The sequence below is a fragment of the Eublepharis macularius genome, chromosome 1, assembly GCF_028583425.1.
Source record: "Eublepharis macularius isolate TG4126 chromosome 1, MPM_Emac_v1.0, whole genome shotgun sequence".
Lineage (NCBI taxonomy): Eukaryota > Metazoa > Chordata > Lepidosauria > Squamata > Eublepharidae > Eublepharis > Eublepharis macularius.
This window is the reverse complement of record NC_072790.1, coordinates 134,764,900-134,792,280: the sequence shown is the minus strand read 5'-3', so window position 1 is coordinate 134,792,280 and position 27,381 is coordinate 134,764,900. Positions and strand designations below refer to the sequence as shown.

General features: G+C 41.3%; 1 protein-coding gene across 3 annotated transcripts in view; it reads right to left on the bottom strand.

Moving 5' to 3' along the window:
• Window positions 1-27,381, bottom strand: part of TULP4 (TUB like protein 4) — a 157,603-nt gene that overhangs the window by 17,170 nt on the left and 113,052 nt on the right. For 2 of the 3 annotated variants that reach the window (XM_054974712.1, XM_054974721.1), the window contains exons 3-10: window positions 23,351-23,479; window positions 21,657-21,818; window positions 7,617-7,797; window positions 5,884-6,018; window positions 3,938-4,104; window positions 3,227-3,451; window positions 2,098-2,332; window positions 1,263-1,407 (exon numbers count right to left, since the gene is read on the bottom strand). In XM_054974712.1, coding sequence (XP_054830687.1) covers window positions 1,263-1,407; window positions 2,098-2,332; window positions 3,227-3,451; window positions 3,938-4,104; window positions 5,884-6,018; window positions 7,617-7,797; window positions 21,657-21,818; window positions 23,351-23,479 — 1,379 coding nt within the window. The remainder of the gene's footprint in view (window positions 1-1,262; window positions 1,408-2,097; window positions 2,333-3,226; window positions 3,452-3,937; window positions 4,105-5,883; window positions 6,019-7,616; window positions 7,798-21,656; window positions 21,819-23,350; window positions 23,480-27,381) is intronic. The other variant, XM_054974730.1, reaches the window with a different exon arrangement.

Here is a 27,381-nt window from a genome sequence, read left to right as displayed (position 1 = left end):
GCATGATCAGAGCAACATCAATGGTTTTGAAAGCAGGGCACCAATGCTCTAAAATGATGCACATGGCTGCATCTATCAACCTCAAAGGAGCATCACTTACTTTATAGACTCTCAGAGTTGGAACAGATCAAAAGGCCATCTAATCCAGCCTAACACTGTTCAATATAAACAAACCAGCCCATAGAGTTCCAGAATCAGAGAACAGAAAAAGGCTTTTAGAACAAACAATGCAAGAAAGAGACCCAAGTAGAAAGGGCAAGCAAAGATCTCCCTGCATCATTATCAGTTTTGTACTGGGGAAATTCCTTCCTGATCCCAACTATGGCAGTCATATCCCCCAAACTGTGACTAAAAACCTCCACCAATCATGTAATCCCAAGGGAAATTTAACAGAATTGCTCTCCATGCAATCCGACACAAAGACCCTAATGGAGGAACTGGTAAAATTAAAATGGAAGCCATGAGTAAAACCACACCTTAGTTTTCAATGAAGTGCAAAAGAAAAAGATAAAATTAAACAGTTACTGTAGATTATCATGCTTTTATGGTCACCCAAAATAACTAGAAAATGTCTAGACAGTACCTGATGAAACCAAACAAGTGAGCAAGTGGCTGAGAAAGATGCTGTGGTCTGGAGGCGGGACTTCAGCACTCTGGAGAGCTACCATACACAAACCCCTACTCATACTGTCCCTCATCCCCCTAATACCTGCCAACTGTTCCAAATTATTGGAAAACATGAAAGCAAGTATGCAAAGTAAGTCAATCAATAACAATTTAAGTAGGCTGCATAATTTCACTTAACAGAATTTGGGATTTTTAGCATGCATGCACATTAACCTCCACACAAGGAGACTACAACTCCTTACTTAAAACATTGACTGCAAATAGACAGAGAACTTAACAGGTGTCTCTACCGTGTTATATGCGTCTTCAAACATCTGAAACTATCCAGTGTAAGACACAGGGCACTAAGGCTCGATTATCCTAGTTTAGGCAAAAGAACTGTTTTGAGTTGATGAGCCATCTACAGATGACTGAAAATGGGATTATGTCTGCATTATTCCTGTAACTAACTCTAGAGAAGAATTCAACAGACAACACGTCGCAGTGGAAAATGAAAAAAAATCCCAAGCTGCTAGTTTCCTATGAAAGAAATGTTCCCCTTTGTTCTAACTATACATGATGCCCTTTTGCCATAACAGAAGTACAAAGACTCAGAGAAAAGGAAGATGTGGTTTTTAAAAGGCCAAAATGATTACCTGGGAAGTTTGGGTGATTTGCTAGCTCTAGTGATTTTGGGAGACTTTTTCGCAGCCCAGTCATCACTCAGTTCGATATCACTGGAATCAGAGCAGTTGCAGCTGTCAATCACGGTGGAAATCAAACTATTTCCATAGATTTCATCTGTCAACAGGCCCCACAAAAAAATTAAAGAACTGTTTCAGAAACCAGATCCCAATTACAACTGTCAATCATCTCTAGGATATCCTACAAGTAGGAACCAAGATACAATGGCAGCAAGGAGCACTGAGTATTCTTTGAAAGTAAAGGAGAATCAGCAATAGCCTGAAATCAAACGAATGGCACTCAATTATATCTGCTGACAGGCCTGTCTCTCAGACTGAGAAATCTCTACAGCTAATTAGAGGCCTTTCCCTTTTACGTCAGAATATATTCAGAATTGGAAGGAAAGCTGGCAAATGCCTGGTACTTAACTCTAGTTAAAAACGGACAATAGGAGGAAAACCCACATTGCTATGGATGGCTATCTGGATGTTGCAATTTTTATATATTACTATAAAATCTCTGAAACTTAGTCCATTGACTTGTTCTATGCCCAGAAGCTCCAATGTGCATATGGAATTCCCAGATTTAGAATCCCTCCACTTTTATTTTAATACAGAGTGGACCTGTGGGTATTCCTCATATATGCAGATTGGTTTCCTATAGTAAAATCGACAAGATTTACAAGAGATCCACATTGAGATATATTATAGTACATGAATCTCTACATTAGAACACCCAGGTCTGGAACTGGGCGACATTAAGCAGGCATCCTGAACAAATGGCAGCTGTCAACTGATTGCTTCGTACCTGCTTTTCCATCTGTCTTAGGATCCATGATGACAAACTCAGGTCGCAGTTTGCTAATTCGACGTCCTTTCAAAATAGGCACCAAACCCCCCAAGTATTCCAAATACAGCGTATAGCAAGGCCCTCCAACTTCTGGATCATCTTCTGTCCTCTTCATTGTGCAATGAAGCCTTTCATTACCGGATGTTGGGTAGCTAACAAAATCTCTCATGTTATTGGGGTCTGGAATAGGAGGCTGCATTAAATATAGAAGGAAACAATGAGAGTCATTTAAATTGTTCTTCCTCTGTGGAACACCATGTCACTGAATCTTTACGTTTAAGTTACAACTGCTGGATCTTTCAGGGGTAAAAATCAAGAAAGATCTAGCAGTTAATGTTGGACACTGCACTGGAAAATCTTCAATTTCAGCTTAATTCAAACTCAGGCTCATTTCATGCACAACGTTTTATTCCTTCATGTAATCTCATGCATCTCTGCACGTGCATTCATGTAGATAATGTAAAATGAGAACCATCTGATCATGGATACATGAGCTCAGCATGATTGCAGCAGCTAGAAAAAATCCCATTGCAATCACATAAACTGCTACTAGTCCATTAATGACTAGTCCATTAATGTGTTATCATGACTATTTAATTATACAAAAAAAATCATTGGTGAACTGACCATATTCTTATAATTTTTTCTGCCCTTCCTCCAAGTAGCTTATTGTAATATATATGGTTCGCCCCGCCTCCATTTTATCCTTCCAACAAGCCCTGTGAGGTAGGTTAAGCTGAGAGGGGGTGAATGGCCTACATTTACTCAAGGTATTTCATGTCTGAGTGGGTTCTGAACCCAGAAGTTCCTAATCCAATACTCTAACCACTACATCACACTGGTTTACTAGATAGCTGCAGTCATATTACTCTGGATCAGTCTTCAAAGTGGAACTCTATGAAAATGACTAGAAATAGCCTGGAAGCTGCTTTATACATTTAACATACTATATATATTTCACTAGTACTAATAATAAACCCCCATCTTGTATGCTTTTATAATTCCATCACTACTACCTCTCTTTTGTTTGCTGTTTGTGACCAAAATTATCACTTCACAATTTTTCACGTTCAAATACATCTTTTACCTTGATCGTTGGCATAAAGGCAGTGGTGAGGTATGAGCCAAGTCGGGGAGGCAAGGTCAGTTTGCTTATATCTTTGTCATCCCGCAAGGAGCTAGCAATGGTTTGCTGGCACAAGAGCTGTAAGCTGGAAACTCTATGCTCCACTCTAACAACATATAACGCAGGGCCAGAAGCCATGAGCAGTCGAGAATCCCTGTGGCCCCAGCAGATTGAGATTATGGGACGCTGTGGGAAAGAAACATGGTACAGTGCACTATCAAAGACGTTTTCCTCTCAGTTAATAATGTAGCAAGGGTTTTTTCAATAGTATTGAAATCACTGGCTGAATCACTGGCTACTATAGTAGACAAAAATCTTTGTCAAGGATAACACCTATACATACAAGAGGTAGACTCCTCCTTGATCTACACCACTTCAGACTGTCCCACCCTTCTAGTTGTTATTGACCTAAATGGATTGGAAGGGTATTTCCCCCCTTCCTAATTTTGCCAATACTCTTCATTTTCACTGAACATTAGCATCACTGCTAATAAGAAATCAAAAGCAATTTGTTGACAGCAGAACTACAAAGAAAATAATATAAATTACAACAAACTTATGAAGGCCTGATCCACTGTGCAAACCTCCCCTTGGATACACTGAGCACTGAAGTAACTTCTTTTTATTTATCTGCAAGGCTGCATTATGACTTCTCTTTAAAAAAAACTGTACCTGCACAGGTGTCTCCAGGGTATAGATGTGTTCTCCATGAACATTGTAGAACTTGACCAGTGCACTTTTCAGAAAGGAAGCACTGCTAAGTTCAGCTAGTTGGCTTAGTTTTTCCATGCCTGCTACAGCCAGTAAGTCTCCTTGTGTACACCACTGGGCAACTACATCTGAAATCACAAAGGAAAGGAGTAGAGGCTTACTTTGCAATGTACAACAGGCCCAGTTTTGCTTTCTTCACAAATCTGATCAAAATGGGAGCCATTTGTTACGAGTTAAGTGGAACTATACATAAAATGAATCGGGGTGGAACTACATAAGACAAAAGTGGCAGCCAAACAGCAGCCCAATGCTAAATTCTCCTCCATCTTCCCATAAGGTTCAGACATGCTTACTCATCATCAGATCACGAGCTTTCCTGCCATTGATTTATCACTTGGTACAAATGGGCAAATGCATGACCCAATGTTATATGGCATGGGTAAGCACCTCTTAATGTTACAGGAAAATGGAAGAACGTGACACATGGCTACCATTTTAGGTGTCAGCCTTCTGTCAAATATAACTTATACTGCATCCTACTGGTGTGAAGTTCTTACTGTGAGTAATCGAGATCTCTAACTTTAAAAAATTAAATTAATAACAGTATCCATAATACAGAGTTATGAACACAAAGATTATCTAATTTATTGTTGCCAATAGAAAACCTCCCTTTTCAGTCCTCATCCACAAAGAACTGCTTTAGGTTCATATCCATCAGGAATGACAATGGTTTTGTCTTCTAAGTTAATGGGTGTTTTGCATAAGTACAAAATGCTTTATATTGTGTGCTCCTAAGGTAGCCAGCATGACATCTATTTTGTGTCAGTGTTGAGTGTAAACACAAAGCTCCTGTGCTCTAGGATACTTAACCTCAGAAACGATTCTTGTCTATCATTTTAGGCAAACCGCTGGTTACATTTGACAGCCTCAAACCATTTCCAGTGAAGAAGCAAAATTTGAATTAAATTTGACAGGATCAATTTCAGTTTGTTATTTTCAGAAACTTTCTCTAGTAATTCAAAAATAGCTTACAGCTCCACCCTACGCAGTGTTACTAGAGTCTAAAACCCACGGATTTCAAGGGACATAGACAGGCGTATCTCTGCACAGAATAGCACTGTTAGTGCTTAACCCTACAGAACCAAAACCAGAATGAGTACATAGGAGGGATTTCTTTTGCCACAATTCTCTTCTCATTGGAGTACCATGGGCCTCTGTCTCCCTTCATGTTAGGGGACCTTTGGAAACAGTGTAGGGAGGTGCAGTCAGAACAGGGAATGTCATCACATGAGTGTTTTTGAGCATGAATGGTCCATGTATTTATTTATCTAAGGATTTTTACACCCCCTTTCTGTTTTTATTTAGCCATAATCAACTGAGCGGTTATATTTCAAATCCATTGCTTAAAATGTTGTTCTCGACAATTTAATTTGACCCCACTGAACAACTAACTGAAACTTTAGTTTATCATTTTACTGATTAATACAATTTAAGCTTGCAGCCATATTGAAACCATTGAAAACAATTCTTCAAGCTAAAATAATTTCAGAACCTGCTATTCTTCAGCTTCAGTTTCCTTAGAGCCTCATGAAGCCCTTGTAAGACAGAAACAAATGAAACAAAAGTTGTCATTATATAAAGATGTAGAATACTTTGGGGGATCAATTGGGGATTTTCATTTGAGAATGAACGCATAGGACTAGCTGCTAACAGTGTGTTTCAAAAGGAATACCATGGCTGAGCTTTGTGTTTTTACCAGTAGGTGTCGCTGCTGTTAGTGTAAATCACTGTAGAGAGTACCTTGAGCTTGAAGAGACAGGTGCTGAAATATTCATGTCAAAGCAATTAAAATTTTAAAACGAAAGAAAAGTGGGTGGAGGCAAACAGGAAGATGTCTCCCCTCATACCTTTCAACCCTGAGCGGATGATGGTAGGAGACAAATCATCGTAGTTGTTCATTAAGCTAATATCCCCTGACGTGAAGCTGACAGTGAGTAGCGGTTTGGTGTTCTGCACCAGGACTGGATATGCAGCCGGGCCATCTGCAAGGGGGGGAAGGGGAGGATTTAATGCAAAAAAAGTACAAAAGCCAGCCCTCTAACTCTTTGCTAGCTACTAGTGTGAACAGTTGTAATAGTGAAAAAATGACTCCACGCCATGCTCTTTTAGTATATTAGATATTTCTATCTAAGCCATTACATAAGAGAGCATTGATTCTATGGGATTCTTATTCGGTTTTCACATTAATTCTCTTCATATTTAATATTTCATTGCACACAGCACCATCTGTGGCATTTACTATTTCACTCTCAGTTTTTCTCTAATTAGTTTTGGCAGAAGGTGCTGCAGTCTCACGATAAAGAAGCTTTCAAGGGATCAGCTAAGTGTATCCTGGCCGATCATACTGGATGCAGTGGCTTAGGAGCAGAGACAACATAGTTATCCATGAGAAAATCGAAACCTGTAAGGCATTTAAAATTAAGGAAAATGATGCTGTAAATGAGAATTTTTAAAACTCTGGGCCACATAAATAATGAGTAAAATTCAGTCAGCTCACTCCTACTCATCTGTGTGAGTTGAAGGTGTGTCCCCTTTGAAAGTTTTCCAAGGAACAGGTCATACTTCATATGAACAAGTCATATTACAATAATTAAAAGCAGGTTTGTAACAAACTCACCCACTTCTGCTGACTGACTCATCATCATTTACACATTTGACCACTTTAGTCATCCACCAACTATATCAGGTATTGCAATTTTCCTTCATAGAAATGTAAATCAATCCCATAACAAAAGCAAATGTCTAATATATCAGGGCATATTTTCATGAAGGTAAATTGTAAGCTTTCAAGTAGTCCTTTATGGGGCTCATCTAGGGACATTGTGCATACTTGTGATTTTCCACTCCCAGGGCAACAGTTGTATATTTGCTCTTGCAGGTAAGTGTCCTGAACCAGTGGCAAATTTGCAAACAAATTTGACTTGGGGTGGGGGATGGGTTTGCATGAGTTGTTGCCACACAACTGCACAATACTGATCCAGACAGGCAGCTGTTGAGATCTATGACTGGGGGAAATGTCCAGTTAAGTGAACTGTGCTCAAATGCACAATAATACGCAATAATAATTTGGGAAGTGCAACAGCCACAGCAATCTGCAAATTGCCTGGATATACATGTTCTGAATATGCAGCAACCATGTTTTGAGAAAGCAAAATTATATACAAAAAGTCAAAATAGGGAAGTGTCACACACAAGGAACCATTTTCTTCAATTCTCTGTTTCAGAAACAAGATCTTAATATTACACAATGGTACTGCATATGTCCACCCTACTCTTCTTCACTCCTGTCACTTGTCCCAGGAGATCTAAGGAACTGAAAACATCTCTCTGCGTGAAGATGAAGCTCATTATGAGAGTAGAGTTCAGTAAGAAACCTGGTGCTACCAAAAGGCATTGCATTCAAGCAATGTATTGTTGAACTCCTGTAAGCTGATCATAGAAAGTTTCTTTAAAAAAAAAACCCCAAACTTGTGGAAAATGTCCTTCTTTAGCACTCATTTCTGAACAAAGTATAAGTTTATGACCAAAGGAGAAAAAGGCAATAGCCTCTTTTATGAGTACTACACTGAGGCAAAATGACCTTGGGGTGGAGAATAATCATCTGAATCGGTGTCACTTTCACTGCTGTCTTCCACCAAGAAGCTTGGGTAGTTCCAAGACATGCTAAGGATGCCATCGGATTCATGAAGAAGAACGTGTGCCAGCATTCGGCCATGGCAATCCATGACAATAACCTGGCCATCAGCAGTGCCAAACAGGACCTGGGAAAATGAGACAAGGATGCAGTAAGCAAGAATGTGAAGAAGATCTTTAACAATTTTAAAAGATGCAGAACACACAGCACAGACAAATCAAGGAACTGTCAGTCAATGAAATGCTAAAATGTTCATAGTCATAATGAATGCAAGACTGTACAGACCCACTCACTCTGTTAAGCTCTTCAGAACAGTTTGTGTTTGCTTTAGATTCCTTGGCACAATCCAAATGGTAGTCCCCATACTCTGGAATGGCCTTCCCCAAAAGGCCCAGAAAGTCCCCTCCTTACTGTCCTTCAGGAAACAATACAGTGTTCTTTAGAAATGCTTTTGGGGGCTGAGATGTTGGATCTGTTTGTTCTAAGGATGCTGCAGCTGCCTTTATTCAGCTAATTTTTACAGTAGTTTTTATTGCAACTTTTTCCATGTTATTCTGTAGACTTAATGTTTTTAAAGTGTATTTATTCATTCATTCATTAGTTCGTTCGTTTGTTCATTTGTTCGTTCCCTATTTTTTCCCAATGGGGACCCAGAGTAGCTTACAACATTCGTCCTGTCTCAATTTTATTCTCACAACACTTCTGTGAGATAGGTCAGGCTGAAAGCGTGTGACTGGCCCAAGGTCATTTTGCAAGGTTCCATGGCAAAGTAATCTCGAATGAATGAATGAATGAATGAATGAATGAATGACTGAATGAGACAATACTGTGGTTTCTTCCCTCCCATTTCTCCTGGCCTCTTCCACACAACTTGTTTATTTCTCCTATTCCCAATCAGCAGCTAGTTCCCTGCTTGTTTCCACTCTCTACCAACCCCCAATCTGTAACACGGTCCAGCTTTGGTCAGACTCTTCTCCCCAACAGGCTAGCTTTACATAGGAAGGAAATTTATGACTTGCAGGGAGCTTTCAAACATGTATTCTCTCCACCTATAGCAGAAATAGCAGAGTCCAAAAAAAGGGTGTTCCATGAGATGCTTCTGAATGTACAGTTTGGTCCTTAGATTTGACATGGTTCCTGATTACTTGGTAAAGTGTTAATACCATGTATCATCTCAAACAGACAGTGGAATGAGTGCAAAATATTTAATACAACAGACACAACATAATCAGCAAGCTGCAGGTACAATTACGAGGATGATGATATGCTTGACTAACAAAGAGTAACCAGTAATCTCAGGGCATGTAGAAACATCCATGCCCTTCAATAAAGGTAGCAAAGGTCAATGCAAATCAACCAGTTGGAGCTATAGCCTTAGAGCCTAGGTAAGAAAGCAATGTTACAAGTTAACAACAACATATAAGTGAAAGTTTCCACCCACAATGTCAAATACAGAAGAGATGAAGCAAGGCTTTAATGTTGTTTAAAACAGCAGTTAAGAGACAACCAAAGAGCACCAGCAGGGATAAGAGAGACTGTTAACTGAAGATATCTCCCCCTTGAGCATGTTCTGTTCCCTGATGTACTGGACAAGCTTTCACATTTGGATGGATTTTAGAAGACATACAACAAATCCAGGCAATGGCAGTAACAATCTCACCCCAAAAGAGTAAGCCCCGCTCTCTCTCTCACATACTCACTCTCTCACACACACAGACTTCCACTACAGTTCAGCCTAAATCAATAGGCTTTCTTTCACAAAGACATTTTTAAGATTGCATCATTGGAGTTCATTTACATTGTCAATTTGAATATATTTGAGAGGTTTGTACAGTCTATTTAAGGAAAGGAATGGGACAGTCATAAGCACCATCACAGCGGGTGAGGAGGGCACATGCCTTCTGACAACATGTTTGCCTCTGGCTGCCCCTTCACTACTGGACCCTGAGCTCCCCTGAGGAAAAGGCATTTCCCCCCATCACTTTTCTGTATTTTCATGTATTTTATAAACATACATATAAGAGTAGTTCCCCATGGGGTCTGTTCTATTTGGAGTGACAGAATTGGGTTGTGGAAGAGAACTTTAGATGCAGAAAGCAACAGATGGGCTTCTTCCCAAGCCAGTAACATTCAGATATCCTTGAGCTTCCTCTCCTCTCCTTGTGGGGAGTATCCATAGCACAACATCCCCAATACTACATCTTTGGTTCTCATCTCCTTTTAGGAAAAGGAGGCTTGCAGAAGAGGCTTGTAGAAACTGTACAAAGTTCTTTACAGCTTTGGTCCAGCATACCTATGGGACCGCCTCCCTCCCTATGTTCCTCCACGGCAGCTTCGTTCATCTGAACAGGGTCTCCTGCAGGTGCAGCCCGTACATGGGCTTCCTCTGTGGTGGCCCCTATCCTGTGGAATGACCTGCCTGAGGAAGTCAGAAGAGCCCCCACTCTCCTGGCTTTTCATAAATGATGCAAAACCAAACTATTCAAAAAGGCTTTTTACTCAAATGGGAGGGCTGTATTGCAGGGATGAGGTCTCAGATGCTTCGCTAATGAATTAGGGATCATAGACTTCATCACTATATTGCCTTACATATTATCTGATGCTTTAAATATGTACTCCTATGTATCACCAGTGCTCCACTTGTCTAATGTTAGTCCTAGAATTGATTATGTTCTGCTTCAGAACTGCTTCAATACAGTTCTACTCTGTATTGGATTCTTGCTAATGCTATGTCTTTTAAACTTGTGTCTGTTTACCCTATGGCATTGTTTATGGAAATTAGAATTTATGGAAATTGTTTCAGTATTGAAATGTACTGATTGTACTAATCTCATACTGTGTAATCTGCAGACTATAGGCAGACTATAAATAATTAAATAAATAAACAAACAAACAAACAAATAAATAAATAACCAGCTTGTGAGCAAGTGTCTAAGAAACTGTGTATGTGTGTCCAGGAAAAAGGTAGCAGAATATTTTTTATACATTGATGAATGCTTTTCTGGATTACTGCAAAATTTAGAGAAACAAATTATTTGCATTTGATCTGCTGATTTTTCTTAAAATTAGAATTTTTCATTTTAGCTACCTTGTGTAATTTTGGGAGGGCACAGCAAAATATTGTTATTGACTATGAGATGGGAATTTTGGTTCTAAGAACATTATGGGAGATCATAGAATTTGTGGTATAATATGCCTCTGGCATGTTCTGGGAGCTAAACGCATGCTCATTTTAACAGGGTATGAGAAATGTGCAAATTTTAATCAAGGAATTTTATTTTGCATAAACAGTTTGCCATATTCATAATAGTAAAAAAGCCAAGTAGCACCTAAACTAACCAAATTTATTGAGGCATAAGCTTTCGAGAACCACAGCTCTCTTCATCAGATGCATCTGACAAAGAGAGCTGTTGTTCTTGAAAGCTTATGCCTCAATAAAGTTGGTTAGTCTTAAAGGTGCTACTGGATTTCTTTACTAATTTGCAACTACAGACTAACACAGCTGACTCCTCTGGATCTATGCATATTCATGTTTTCCTTGTAAGAGTAAAGATGGCTTGATATTATAAGGAAAAAGAATTAGAAAGGCACAGTTTGGCTTTCTCAGGTATTATTCTCATAACATTTTAATAAGACAGTACATATTAGGAGATGCCATAATGAAGTCCATTCTAATCTCATGCCTCAAATTCCCATCAAAATATCAACTAAGAGAAAGACAATTATTAGTCTGTTACATCTTTGGCAAGCCTCAGACTGAATCCCCACCTTCTGTTGTCAGGCTAGGGTTCCCCCAGGGTTCCTTCTCTCTTGTTCCCCCACAAATGTGCCTTATACAGTCATACCTTCCCACTTCCTGAAGCTGCTATTCACCTTGCTGTCAGGGTCCTGAACACCATCTGGCTGCCTCTGCTGGTGCTTGGGCTGCATTGACCCATCCTTGTTACCACGGGAGGCTGACAGCATTAACCCTGCCTTCCCTGGCTTGTGCCAGGTTCCCCAGGGCTGCTTCCCCAGCCACCCTCTCCCATCCTCCCTGTACCTCTCTGGGCTTCCAGGCATCCATACTTGGTCCTGCTGCTTCCTTGCAGTTTCAAGCCTCAACAGGCCTCCCTGGTTGCTCCACCCCTCCTCCCTTTGCTGGAGCCTCACTGGCCTTTAAATACCCTACTGGTGGGGCTAAGTCCCACCTCACCACCACCAGCATGCCACTTCTGGCCTAGCTGTGTTTACCTCCTGTTGGGCTATCCAAAGTATCCCACTGCGTCCCTGAGTCCCACAGGGAAGCCAAGGCAGCTACATCATTGTATCCCAAAATTATTTTATGTTACTGAACTAAACCAAGTCAATCATATGTATCCAAAAACTTACGTTGGTTTTGAAGTGTTCCCTCCTATTGTCAATTACAGTCAGTGAACTCTAGAAATCTTCTCAACAACTGCAGTGTGTTGAAGGTTCTTCTTGAAGGGACAGTGGTTCTTAATCTTTAATCCTCTGCTACCCCCAAGCATACAACATTAATGAGTGCCTCTAATTTATTTATGTTGCCTTTCCCACTAACCATGGCAGTTTAAACTGGCTAACACAAAAAACCCTGATCCACAGGCAACAGTTACATTTTTTTTAAAAAAGACAAGAAAAACAAAGCTACAGAACTTTACCTCCAAATAATATCCTACTTGTGAAATTGACTCCAAAATGACCACCCAAAAAGAATGGCTTACATTTCTTATGGAAGGCAAACAGCACAGAAGCCCTCCCCACCCCCATGAGAGCAGTGTTCCAGAATGCCACTACTGGAAAAGGGCCTGTGCTGTGGCCAAACAGCTATCTCAAAAGGAGGCTCAACCTGGAAGACGTCCTGGGAGGATGGGAGGAAGGACCAGCTTATAACAAGGGTTTTTTTTTAAGGACATAAAAATAGCACTCCATACAAGACTATTTTATTTCTACAGACATATGTAGGATATATTCATATAATAGATATCAGGCATACATTTAGTTAGAGCCTTGTGCCTGATGACCATCAGTCAATCCTTAATTTTAGATTGGATTTCTATTTGCTGTGTGCTGTTTTTGAAAGACCTGGAGGAGACATCTATGCTCTGACGTTTCATCCTCAGGCCATAATGAGCAGTATAAAATCTCCTCCACTTGCTCTGCCTAAAATCCCAAAAGGCCCCCATTTGCAGTCCAAAATTCAGAGTGCCTCCCAGGATATAATCCCCACTTGGGGATGGGGGGACTATACAGATCTTGTTAAAAGGTAAGATCTTGTTAAGAATCACTAAATTTGTTCTTTCAATCCAAACTTTCTTGATTCAGAAAAAAAAACCCCAATGGTAGTAGATTACTACAGCTGGATTTGAAGCAGAATACAAGCTAGTTCCCAAATTTCTAGAGAGAAAGGCAAATAAAAGTTACCACAACTGGTTGAGTGCTTTGGCTTTCTTAGGCACTGAAAACATCTTTCATGAACTCTATAGACAGTGTGCCATTCCTGTCATAATATCTCCATCAAGGGCTACCCACAAATGAATATTTTCATGTCTGCAATAAATTAGGATTGATTTGAAGAGCAGTATGGGCAATGAAGGCTAAACAACTAAACAACATTGGCTGTAGAAATTAGACTCTCTGAAGAGTCTTGAGGCTGTTGCTGATTTACAAAATTACATAAGAACTGGAATATTCAAATTCTATACTTCATCTACACATAAGCTTTGTCTCAATTTACTCTCCTTCAGAGAAAATGTGTTTAGGCTGGGGGATGACAGTGAATATGCTATTATTTCTCTTTTAGAAATCTGCCATATGGAACAAAACTTATTTTTCCTCCCCCATTCTGTGCCTTCCCGATACTTTTTTCTGGTGCCATCATTACTTTTTAGTGACTTTCCAGTTAAAGAAGAGGCTCTGACTTCTAAGAAGTTTCCCAAGGCTCTGACTTCTAAGACTTCCCAAGTTGCCATGGAAAATGTGAAGGACCCATGGGGGGTGGGGGGGGGGGAGCCAGATGAATAACATTGAAATCCTAAGCATAATATAATTATATAGATATATGTATTGTTTGTGTGTCTTATATTTAGAATGTTGTGTTTTTTCTTATTCTCTGTTTATTGTTTATAGTTTATAGTTTAAATAAAGAAAATTCTACCTGCGAAATCCTAAGCAGAATTACTCCAGTCTAAGCCCATTGAAATCTATTATTATTATTATTATTATTCGAATTATCTGAAACAATCAACAAGCAGAGGTCACATGTTATTATCGATTGGCATTGCTAAGCTGATACAGGTTTCTGCCGGAGACCTAAGTATCAACCGGATATCGGCGTAATATGTATGCTGTTCCAAGTAGCGCCATCTTTTGCAGTTCTGTAGGTGTTATGTCAGAAAGCTGCAGTTTTCCTGTATGAATTGCAAAGTTTTTCGAGATGGTTCCAAGTGCCCCGATCACGATGTGGACTAATGTTGCATTCTTCTTCCATAGTCGGGTGGTTTCTATTGCCAGATCTCTATATTTAATCATTTTTTCTTGTTCTTTTTCTTCAACTCTGGCATCCCCAGGAATTGCAATGTCGATTATCCGCTTCTTGATTATCCACGACTGTTATGTCTGGTGTATTATGTTCAAGGTGCCGATCAGTTTGAATTCTGAAATAACACGAGATCTTGTTCATTTTCTAGCACCTTTTCCACCTGATGTTCCCATGAATTTTTTGATACTGGCAAGTTATACTTTTTACACAATGACCAATGAATCAGCTTTGCGACTCTGTCATGTCTAGCTTTGTAGTTCGTCTGTGCAATTTTGCTGCATTCAGAGATAAGGTGGGACACAGTTTCATCTTTTTCCTGGCAAAGTCAACATTTTGGATTTTCATTGATTTTCTGAATTTTGGCTTTCATAACATTCGTTTGCAATGATTGTTCTTGTGCTGCGAAGATCAGACCTTCAGTTTCTTTCTTGATTGTACCCATCTTCAATCATGCCCAAGTTAGGCTGTTGTCACTTTTTCCTTCAATATTTTTTAGATGTTACCCAAGATGGCTTGTTCTTCCAGCCATTTAATCTATTCTAAAACTGTTTCTTCTTCTCTTCAGCCTTTGTTTCGGTGGTTTTTAGTACATTCTCTGTTTTCACAGCCTGAAGTAATTTTTCTGTACTTCTACTGATGTAATCATTCAGGCCTCTCTTTTCTTCTTCTACTACCTGATGTACTTGTAACAGTCCTCTTCCACCAATTTTTCGTGGTAGATATACATGTTCATAATCAACATCACTTTTTTGGGTGTAAAGAGTGATGCATATTCATTAGTTTTCGTGTTTTTCAATCCAATTTTTCTAAATCGCTTTGTGTTCAATCTATTATTCCAGCTGATCACTGGAATTGCCCATGTATTTATGGCCTTAATTGTATTTACACCATTTAATTTCGACTTCAGAATTTTTTGTACTCTCTTGATATATTCTTTCTGAGTCAGTTCTTCTACTTTCACATGCAGGATGTTATCTGATTCTAATATTCCAAGGTATTTATAATTTTCATTGTTTGATAATGATTTCATAATGTTGCCATTTTCAAGTTCTATTCCGTCAATATTTTTTATTTTTCCCCGCTGCACATTTGTCTAAGCTAAATTTCATTTGAATATCATCATCATCATTTATTAGGCTTCTAGCTCGCCCTTCCCACAAGCAGGCTCAGAACGGGTTACAGCAATTATAAATGCATTTTAAAAACATAATAAAATAGCATCATAATTAATACAGAACACAGTTCCCAAATAGAGATTAATACAGCCCATCCCTGCAACCGTGCACAAGGGTGAGGGAACAGTCATTACCGTTCACACTATCACTTTGTGTGGGGGCCAAGATGACTATGCAGCCCCCTGACAAGAGACCAGTGGGCTTAGACTGGAGTAACTCTGTTTAGGATTTCACTGTAAGACATGTTCATAATCAACCTTTGAGGGAAATGGCATGCTAAGGAGAGAGAACAGAAGACCTGTCTGTCTGTCGTAGGTACAATGCAAAGCATGGTCTGCTTTAATTCACCTCTGTCCATTCATTAATATATGAAGTAAACAATTTCAGAGTTGCCCTTTGTCTCTAGACATGTCTATAGGGCAAAAGGTATATAGGCTAGATAATAAAACGTCTTGGATTATATTCCTAGGAATCAAAAAAAGGCTCTATTTAACTGCAAACCAATTTGTCTTCATTGTTACAAAAATTAATTAGTATTCTTTTTTCTTTTTCTTTTTCTTAAAATTTATCTATTCTGACATATTCCAAGAGCCAATGCGATGTAATGGTTAGAGAGTTGGGTTAGGATTTGGTAGACACAAGTTTTATCCTCACTCATCCATGAATCTCTGGCTATCCACTCCTAAGAAGAGTAATACCCTTCTAAACCCACTGAATCAAACAGATCTAGAAAGGAGTAACTCTTTTTAGGATTGAACTATAGATGACTTTGGACAGGTTACTATCTCTTAGCCTAATCTACATCCAAAGATAGGCTTTATTCCTAAGAATCATAAAGGCTCCATTTAATTGCTGTAGAATAAAATGGATGAGAGGAAAACTAGGTGCACTACTCTGAGCTCCTCTAAGGAAATTTGGGATAAAAATGTGACAGATAGATAAAAGGGGTTGGATCCATTTAAAGTTTTTGTTTGTGTAATATTTCTTGCGTAAGCAGAAATGCCCACATAGCTTCTTGCACTAAGTCAAACTTATTGAATTCCCTCTTACCTTTCTCCTTGTGCATGATTTTGTACAAATCAATTTCTGTGCCCCATAATATATGGGAAGGAAAGCTAACTCCATTTATGGTTTCACTTGTGCATGGCTGGATTCAAGCCAATAACTGGATCTCCAATAACTGCACTGTAATCTACACCTCTACATTCTACAGAGCTACTATAGCCCAGTGGTTAAGTGGTTCAGCTGCGAATCAGCATGCTACTGGTTCGAATCCCACTACTGCCATGAGCTCAGTAAGTGGCCTTGGGTAAGCCTCTTAGCCCCAGCTCCTCAGCTGTATTGTGGGGATAATAATAATGCTAACTTGTTCACTGCTCTGGGTGAGGCACTAATCTATCTAGAATAGTAGTATATGTTGTTATTATTATTATAACTCTCAGAACATGAAAGTTGCACCAGTTACAGTAAAGCAGTTACCTGCTATCTTGCTGCTTCACATCTAAAATGCAGGGAGGGAGGATATGGGCTGCAAGCTATTCTTTTTGTACACCACTGCATTTCCACTAAAGATTCAGTTATTATAGTATAACTACCAAAGTTAAAAGATGGTGTAGCAAATGTAGCAACAAACCAAAGGTCTTAGGTGCTTCCAATATATTTTAACTTCAAAAAAAGAAAATGAATGGTGGGTTTTCACTTGCCTTTGGGAAGGAGAAAGAGATAGAAGCTTGTGGGCAGAGAGAGGCTGAGAGAACTAGTATACCATACAAATTTGTTTCCACATGCATCATTAAAGGTATTTTTCCTGTAGATGCTATCAAAGAATCATTAATGCTGTTGGGGCAGGAAATGAGCTACATAGTTTGAGATTTCTTCCAAAGTTACAATTTTGAGTTTAAAGATAACTCACGTAACATTGTCAAGTGATGGGCTGAAATTTCTGCAGGACTGAAAAGTTTTATATTCATTTTCTGACTTCACAAAAACATTGCTGTGCCAACTGTTCACCATGTTCAATATCCCCTCTTTTGAAGGAGTCATTTTTTTTTAGCAAATACTCAGCGTTCAAAAATGATTTTCATGTTGAAAATAAATGCTGCTCTTGGTTTAAATTGTTGATGCTTCAATGACTGGAAAAGCCTGGATCCATTACTGAGAGTAGGGATCACAGGTTCCTCAGTAAGGGCGAGGGATCCCCCGCTCCCACTCTTTGCTCTCCACCTTCTGCCACCACTCACCTAGTGGGGGGGGGAGGTGGAGCAACAGGCCTCCTGGACACACTTCTGGGGCAATGCAACAACGTCACTCCTGAGAGTGATGTCATCATGCCGCCATGAGAGTACCCTGACAGTTTGGGGTCCACATTGGGAATGCTCCTGGCCCTTTATGATGATGTCACTTCTCGGAAGTGAAATTATTGTGCAAGGTCCCCCTCCCGCCCCTTCGCCAGGAGGGTAAAGGGACTAAACAAAAGTGAGAGGCAGCTTGCCCATCACTACCAATTTCCCCCCTGCCAATCCTCCCTTTATGGGAAGCTGGATTCTAAGGATGCTCTAGGATGAACACACTTCAACACCATAAGAAGAGTTGGGTGTGAACTTTTAAAAACATATCACTAAAACTTGTAGGAGTTCTTTGACAAATCAGATGATTTAGAAACTGTAAAAAAAATGGCTTTGCTCCTGTCAAGAACAGACAAAAGTCCACCAAACCGCTACCCTTAAAGGTACTCCTTCCCCCTTTTAAAACATTACACTTTTCTAATTGTGTGTGGAAGAGCCCCGTGGCGCAGAGTGGTAAGCTGCAGTACTGCAGTCCATGTTCTGCTCACGACCTGAGTTCGATCTTGGCAAAAGCTGGGTTCAGGTAGCTGGCTCAAGGTTGACTCAGCCTTCCATCCTTCCAAGGTTGGTAAAATGAGTGCCCAGGTTCCTGGGGTAAAGTATAGATGACTGGGGAAGGCAACGGCAAACCACCCCATAACAAAAAGCCTGCAAAGAAAACATTGTGATGTGACGTCCCCCCCCCATGGGTCAGTAATGGGGCTTGCACAGGGGACTACTTTTACTTTTAATTGTGTATGGACAGCAGTTAGAAGCAAGCAACTCAATAGCTGGACAGAAGAATAAATTGATAACTGATAAATTTTCTGAACTGAAGTAAGTGGCCATAAAAAATATTTTTGTGTGACTCAGTTTACATGTTCTTGCTTTATTTTGACACAAGAGACTTGGCCCTTAGCACTCGCTTGCTATAAAAAGGTAAAGAAAGGACCACTGTGCCTTGAAGGCAGCTATAGAAAGATGCCAGAAAGCATACAGAGATCTTTTAAATTCAGTATTAGCATTGTTTAATAATCATAGTACATTAGCAGTGAATAGTGCTATTTAAAATAAGCAGTTGGTGGGGGGTGGGGGAGGAAAAACCAATCCTTAGATGACCCTAATTTCTTTTCATACAGAATCAATTGTTTCACAGAGACTCATAAACAGGCAGCTGAACAAGAATCAAGGAGTTGGAATCTGTTTCCATTATTTATAGAGAATTTCACTAAAATACGTTCAAATATTCTAAATTTAGAAAGAAAACCATGTATCTAGTCCAAAAGGAGCAGCAATGAATTATGAAACATTCATAAAGATCTTAACATGAGCAAACAGAGTTCATTAATTTTAAATGACAAGACTAACATGAAACTTCAAGCAATTCTAAAAATAGTCAAAAATATTATATGTAAGATGTTTTGTTTATAGTACAAGAGAACCACCAAGTCCTCTTTTCCTGTTGCGCACATTTTCTGGATGGTTTAGCTACTGGTTCTGCTGCACCATTTGCACATGTAGTTTAGCCATCATTTCCAATTCATATTGTTTAAATATACTCTAATTAGCTTGATACCCATGCTTTGCTACGGTACTTAACTACTTTAAATCCAGTTATAATACAGTATTTAACTACTTTAAATCCAGTTATAATCCAGTCATATTATAATAATATAATAATATAATGTAGGGTATGTAACATTTTAGGGGTTTGGGTTTTTTTTTGAGTCTGCCAGGAGGCTTCTTGGGGGCAGTAAGAAGTGATGGCTGAGAGAGGTGTGAGGTGGAGTTGGACTGAGGGAGGGGTGGTGTGAGTTGGTGGCTGTGGTGTAGGTTGGGGGAGGCACCCAACCCACACCAGAGGATAATGCAAGGAGTATCAGGGTATCTTTCTGCATTTAAATTAACAAAGAATACAAGGATGTAATCTTATGTATGTGGGGTTAAAATACACAATTTCAGGTTGCGCAACTGGCATCCCATTAAAATTTCTTATGGAATTAGTGAGTTTAGTGCATAGTCTGAACAAGTTCTTAGAAATTACCAAACCCAACATGTGCTGACTCTGTGCTTTGGGCCTTGCCTAGTCCCTTCTTTTTAACGGGGCTCACCATATTCTAACTGAAATGGTTTTGACTTCAGCTTATGATTCACATGACCAAGTAGCAGTTATACTTTCTTCTTCTCTGTAGATCGGTCTCACAGTCAAGTCTATAATGCAGTGCAGCCATATCACCAGAACATGCGAAAGGGGTAATACTAAAAACATTAGGCTATGCAACAAATAAAGGTTGGATCCAAACCAATGATTCTGTGGAATCAAAGGATGCTTGCCCATGGAGCGAAGTTTTCCTAACTCTCTAGTGCAACAGTCTGAAATGCCCCCTGAATGCTGCTGCATGAAGGGGAGGAGGGAAGCGTGAGCTCCAAAACCTGCAGAAAGCTTAATCTGGGTCCAAGCCTATTACTTTCCCCTGAATTTTTAACAGCAGAGGCTACACTGAAATCTTAATAAATTAACATGAGGTAAAAATGGCAGCAAACAGAGAAACAATGCTATGATTTTAACCACCAGACTGCATATTTAAAAACACACATTGTGGTGAGCACGTCAGCAATTAAACAATACAATCAGGACTCAGGAGCCAGCAGGTTCGTGTTTTGATCCCTGCACTCACATTTAATTGTAGCACAGTTGTCCACTAAAATGAATGAGAACTAGCTTTACAATGAAATTTGAATTGGTTCATCCCAGAGAGACTTTTTAAGCAAATGAAGTAATCTCTCTTTCTCTTTTCCCTCAGCATCAAAGTGAGAAGCTGAGAAATGCATCTTAACAAGAGTGGCATGAAGATAATTAATTCTCTCTTCAAAGCAATATGAGATCCTTGGAGAATGCTAAATGTTAAGCACCAGTATTATACTTCATTAACTTCTCTAGATCATTCACTATGGACAGATGGGCTTGATATGGATTGACTGATTTCTAAATATATACAATTGCAGGGTTCAGATCATGAGTCTATAAATTTACTAGCCAGCAGCTCATCTCTGACCTTGTACTGGGATTTGGTATCACTTGGAAGCAGCAAGACTTCTTGTTCCTTCCAAATGTCTCAGAAGCCCAGCACAACTTGCAGACATGAAATCCCGCATTCTTTTCCCAGTCTCTGGAGAAAGACAGGGAACCTTGTCACTGTGATGATCACATTGGGCTTCTTCCTTTTTCTGAGTGCCTCTGAAACACAGCACAATGTCAGACTGCACCCCAGTGCTGAACTAAGAAGGTAGGGGCATAGGGTCAGAGAGGATCTCAAATGATGAAGAAGGGGGACTGAAGCTGTCTGGCTCAACCATAGTACTGCAAATCCAACTTCAAGCATATGAGTAGCGGAAACAGTTACTGAGCTGAGCACAGGATTGTGATATCTTATAAAAAACCCACTGTATTTGCTTAGCCAAATACGACCACTTACAATGGTGTTCTAGTCTCAAGTAGCTTCCAGGCATTCCAGGTTTGATACACACATGTAAGGTGTATAATTTGTATTATTGTTGACTATCTAAATAGTTGGGCTCTAGTTATGGGAGTGTGCCTGACCAGTAAGTGGATGAATCTAACATTTTCTGTGTGGAGCAAAGAGGTATAGGGGAGGCCCGACCATACAGACAAAATTTGGTAGTGACCTATAGCTCCAGGCTTTAAGAGGTGCCAAACTAGGTGAAAATGAATTTCTTTCCTCTGTTAAAATATAATAATATGTTATCTTTTTTATTTTTACATTGTTTATTTTGAAAGCCAAGTCTCATTCTTCTCTGTACTGAATGGTGAGGGGCACAGTCATAGTTGACGTAAGCCAACAAAAATCCTTGGTTGGCACTGGAGATGGTTATTTGTAGGATATCTTATAGAGAGGTACAATGTTTGTTTTCAGAGTGACATTACCTGTTGATCATCTGGAGTCCATATGCCACAGGTGATCTGACTTTCCAAGTTAATTTCTGAAGACCAGTGTCTCTGTCCACTGACTGATCCAACTAGCACAAATCCATCTCTATAGGAGATAAGTGCTTGAGTTCCATCATGGCTCCATGTGAAGTCGCTCACCTTAATATACATATATATATATATACAGGTAGAAGTTTAGACAACATTAAAACAATATATTAAAATATATTCCATACGTAAAGAATTAGCACCATACAAAGGCAAATTATGCAATAATCAACTGACAATGAGAGTTTGGGGAGTATAGCAGGAGCTCCCAGGCAGCCAGGAACACAGGGGCCTGCAGCAAGCTAGGCAAATGTAGAGGGTTTTTGGGCCCATGCCTCCAAGAATACGCTGGACTCACCAATCAGCCCAATTACAGACATTTATTCCAAGTTAGTAGTTGATAGTACCCTTCCTGCCATATGACCCATAGTCCCCTCAGTCAAACCTAGCAGCCTCATGGCCCCACTCTTTCCCAGCTGCTGCTGCTGCTGATAATCAGTGCCAGACCTGCTCAGTCTCAGGGCCATCAGCCAAAAGCTGCTCCACTTCCGATGTGCTCTGCCTTCCTAGAGCCAGCTTCTCAATGCTGCCAGGACACTCCTTCTTTTCTACCAGCATCTCTTGGTTCTCTGCAGGCTGTAGTCCTCCTGGCTCCAGGTGGCTGTGGTCCCCCAACCTCCTGATGCTGTTACAGGAAGGCTCTAGTTGATGTTCTAGTTGACAAGATGTTCCCATCTCTTTTCTTCTAGAAATGTTGCCATGAATATTGACTTAGTAGCCAGAGAGTAAATGGCACAACACAGTTCTGTGACTGTTGCCTTGAATTTCAGGATTTCAAATTGCCCCACAAAAACACCTGAAGTACAATCCAGCCAAAGTTAACTGTTTGTACTTAATAGCGTAGTAAACATGTGATTAAACCTCTCCTTGAAAGCAATGGGATTTTTAAATGCTTGATTTTGATGGGATTGTCCTTTGTTTTTAATTATTATTAGCCCCAGAGTATCAAAGTGCTTAAGCATATTGTAAATCTTCATGGGTAATTAACATAAAGTGTTACAAATCTTTCTTAGATCACTTTCACAGATTAGACACATGAAACAGAAAATCTAACTGGGTGACCCTATAATAAATGAACGGCACTTTCATCAGAGAAAAGGACTGTTTCTAATGAGAAGAAACGGTCAACAAAAATTACTAGTGACTAAAATAAACAGAGCAGAGATAGGTAATGCAAGATTACTAGTCATATCCAGTCCACTAATGCTTTCTTTCAGCTGGCTGTGGCTTTAAAAAAGGGCTAGATTCATGATGGATAGATCCATCAATAGGTACAAGCCATGGTGAGTAAAGGGAAACTCCATATTCAGAGCCAGTAAACCTCCAAAAATGAGTGCTGGGAAACAACATCAGGGAAGGCCTAGGGCACTGTGCACTGTTTGTTGGCCCTCCAAGGCAACTGGTTGGCCACTGTGTGAAACAGGTTGCTAGACTATTACACCCCTCTCTCTGTGACAAAACGTACAAGCAATAGAAGAAAAGGCTTCAGAGGGCTGGATATAACCACAGTCCTTAAACTGTAGGCTCTGCCTCAGGCTTATTTTACTAACCTTAACTGCAAGAAAGAAAATGGGAATACCAACCTGTGCACCACGATCATTCACAAGCTCCACTGACCACCTCCCTTCATACTGAATCCAAACAAATATCCCACCATCTGCATCACAGGTCGCCAGCTTCTGGAATGGTTCGTTCCATCTTACAAGCACGACCTAAAAAAATTTCCAAAGAATAGAACTTTTCCCAAGGCACTGAAGAAATTGCCAACATGTTATCATCATCAAGTAGAGCAAAACTAAACTATCCTGTTTAAATTCTAAATTAAGACTGATTGTGAGGCTTATACTTAGGAATCAAAGGATGTATTTCATTGTAGCTGTAAAATAACTGAACACCTTCCATTATGAATATACTTCATTGCAACATAGTACTTCCAGGTTAAACGCTCTTTGGCATTATCTGATAAGAAGTTTCTAACTTGCTATTCACTTGTTCACAGTCATAAAAAACACCTCTGCTCTCTGAAGTCAGCACCTATCATTAATCTAATCCAACATGCATGTGAAACATTTTCCAAGCACAAATGCACTCCCTGGCGGTAAGTGAAACACAAGGATTCTGCCTTCAAAGGGATTCACACAAAACTCTCACAATGGGCTGTGAGAATAGCTTTCATTCTGTGAGCATGATCAGTCTGACGCATCTCTGATTGTCATATGTTAGATCTGCTAGTGCACCAAAACCACTCTTCTCCATCCTTGCACTCAATACAACTTGCTGAAATAAAACAGCATGTGCCCTAAGCGCCTCTCACCAAAGTCCTCAGGCTCATGCTTGAAATGCTGCAGTACAAATTGCTATTTATGGGAGATGTGCATAAAATGAGCAACATGCACACTTTCATTGCTGAAGAAACCGAGTTTCAAATTCAGTGATCACTGTTACACACCTTCCCTCCAAAATCTTGAACCTTAACAAAATATCTTGCATATTTACATCAGTTTCTTTTGTTTTATTTCTAAACTATGGATTCCCTGCGATATGGCCAACATAGTATAACATATTGTTCCATACACTGAGTTGGATCCAGACTAAACTGGCATTTTTCACTGATTCCCCTTTGTTTGGCAGACCCTCCTCATGTCATTCCTCAGGCCGCCTATCAAACATTAGCAGCATTTTGTGGAGATCACTGGGCTGGAATGGGGCAAGAAAGTCCCATTCTGCCATTGGATAATTGCGTCGGGATCCAACCCACAGTTCTGAAGCCAAAATACAGAGCTGTAATATTTAAGAGAGATCCAAGGTCATTGAATACTTTTTTTAAAAAAATTGTGCAAAACAAAACAAAAGAAAAACAAAACCAAAAAAAATTCTGACAAATCTATATATAAGCATAAGGCCACTGAAGACTAACAGCACAATCGGGGCGGGGGGGGGGGGGAATGCTTAGGAAGCCAATAAGCACCCATGTCAATGTACCCATCTGCTACGCCAGTGTAATCTCCATTTAGGTTGGCGGTTGTCATGAGCCAGCCTCAGCCCATCACCTTGCTACCCGCTGTCGAGTCCTCTTTGGAGGACGAGGAACTAGAGGAACCAGCAGAGCTGGCCTCTACAACAGAGGAGCATGCAAAGAAAATGGCCGTGGCACCAGAAGAGCCCGTAATGGAGCAGCAAGAAACGCAGCCCAGGACTTCTGGGGAAGCTGCTGGGAGTGAGGGCTCATGTAGGACAAAGGAGAAACCAGCACCAGAGAGGCCTGAGCCTCCCAAGCCAACCTCGAGACAGAGGAACTGGTAAAGGGTAGGGTGGCAGTTTGGGAGAGACACAGAGAACGAGAGGCTGAAATCAGACAAAGAGGGAATGCTTGCACTGCAGCCTATGATCTGAGTATGAGGATAAAAGCAGGGCTCAGTGTGGAAGCCACCTTGCTTGCCACTCCCTGCGACCTGCATTCCTGTGCCTGGAAGCTCTTGACTCTACCTTGTATCTTGCTCCCCACAGATGGAATTCTTGGTTTACGACCTCAGCTTGACCCTTGGACTTGCACCTGTCTGCCTGGCTTTGGACTGACTTGCCTGTGGAGTGACTTGGACTGTTTAGACTACTCTGGACTGCCCTGATGGTATATGAACTTGGACTGCCTAACCCACTGGTGAGCTACCTTGTTGACCAGTTGCTCCCAACCCTGCCAGTGGCAGACGTCCTAGCCCCTGAGTATGACAGCAATTCTCTCTGGCATCACTTCGCCTGGGTTCCCCACTGGTGCCCAGCTGCTGTAGCTGGGAGGATCTGTGGTGTAAATCCTTGTGCTGGTGGAGCCGGGGGGGGGGGGGCGGCAAGTTAGTCCACTCCCTAAGCTCTTTCAGGCTTGAGAATGTCCTTTGCAGCGGTGGAAAGTTACACCACAAAAAATGATGGTGTAGTCCACAGATGCCCATTGTAGGGGCAAAGTCACTTCCCCCCCCCCACACACACACTCAGCCCCACCCAAGCAGCCTGGCGGAGCATAGGATGCTAACTACTGTGGTGACCAATCCACTTGTGCCTCCTGGCAACCGAGCCCCATCCCTGGCAGCCAATCAATCCCCCACCCATCCTACATAACCTCCAGCTGGGCGCCCATGAACCCAGGTAAATAGGGACATGGACAGAGGCTCTGCCCGAAAGCCTTCTGCTGTAGGGACTTAAGAGCATGAAGTGGGAGGTCACACAGTGGTGGGGCAAGAGTGAGCAGGGGAACTTTGCGAAAATCAGCGTGTACCTTACAATCACACACAGGAAGAGACCTAAGTCTAGAATGTCTGACTAACAACTACCACCCAGGTTACAAGTTACCCATCTCCTGAGTCCTGGTTCGGCGAAGGTGGAGGGCGTACCAACAGGTAAGAAGCAGCTGAGGAGCCGGTTGCCCTAGCTTGCTTGTTCATGTCAGCCTCCCCTCTCCCATCACTGGCACCCACTCAAACGCTGGCCTCTGCAGATGAAGCTCACGGGTGGGGTGTGTGCAGCCCCTGCCTGCAAGCCAGCAAGGCCCATGCCTGCCAAAGTGGCAGTCACCCAGGGAGCTGTGCTCAACACAGCTGTTTCAGGGGGGCTTCTAGCAGCCCATGCCAGCCCTCCATTCAGACTCCCTAGGGCAAGCTCTCCCCTCGGACAGAGGAGAGAGCACAGCTCTGGGTTGGGGTGACTGGGTACTCACTTTTTAAACTCCCCTGTGATGGTGGGCACGCAACCCCTTGACTGTCTCCCTCACAGGATCAGAGCTACAAGCAGCCACAGGAGCAGACCATCCAGATGCTGACAAGGAGTACTTTCTCGCTGAAGAGGCATGCGTCAACTGGTTGCCAGCAGCACCTGTGATGATGTAGCCACTGCTGCTGCCCCTGGCCATGGATATCCTCCCAGGAAATGGCAGACCTGGCTATGGCTTGCATGAGGCCAGGCCCCTCACTATACCTGTGTCTGTTTCCCTTTCAGGTAGGTTGCAACTTGTCAGGGAGGCCAAGCACCATGGCTGTTCCAGCCCACAGTGATCCTTCTCAACTGCCATTCGAGCCCAGCCTCAGGAGCTGCTCCCCAGGCAGTCCGCAAATCAACCTCACTCCTGAGAAAGCAGCATGAAGAATGGTTCTTGTGGCTCCGAGTGCTGTACAAACAGGTACAGCTCCCTTTCTGAGTGAGGACAGTTAGCAACACATGTCCAGACATCCTCTTCACTTTTGGCAGTTCTATAAAGTCTGTTGAACAACTCCCTCCCTGCCTGTTTGCTTGCCTGAGAATGACAGTAGCTCTCTCCTCACTTCCCCACAGGGCTGCCCTTTCACATATCCCAAAAGATGGTCTCTGGCTCTGGGCAAGTAAGGATGGAGTGACCCTGAAGAGGCTCCAGGTGCCTCTGCACCTTTGTGCAACTCTGCTCCAAAAAGAGCACGGGTCCAGAGGCACCTTGGAGGATCCAGCCCCCGTTTCCCTCTTGAATTCACTGCAGGAAGCAGTGGGTGGGACTTGGGAGTGTTGCCTGTATGCGTCTGGCAGGGGGGTGCCATGGGGAATCTCATTTTCCGACAGCACTGCTGGCATCTGATAAGCCAAGCAGAAGGCTGCTGCA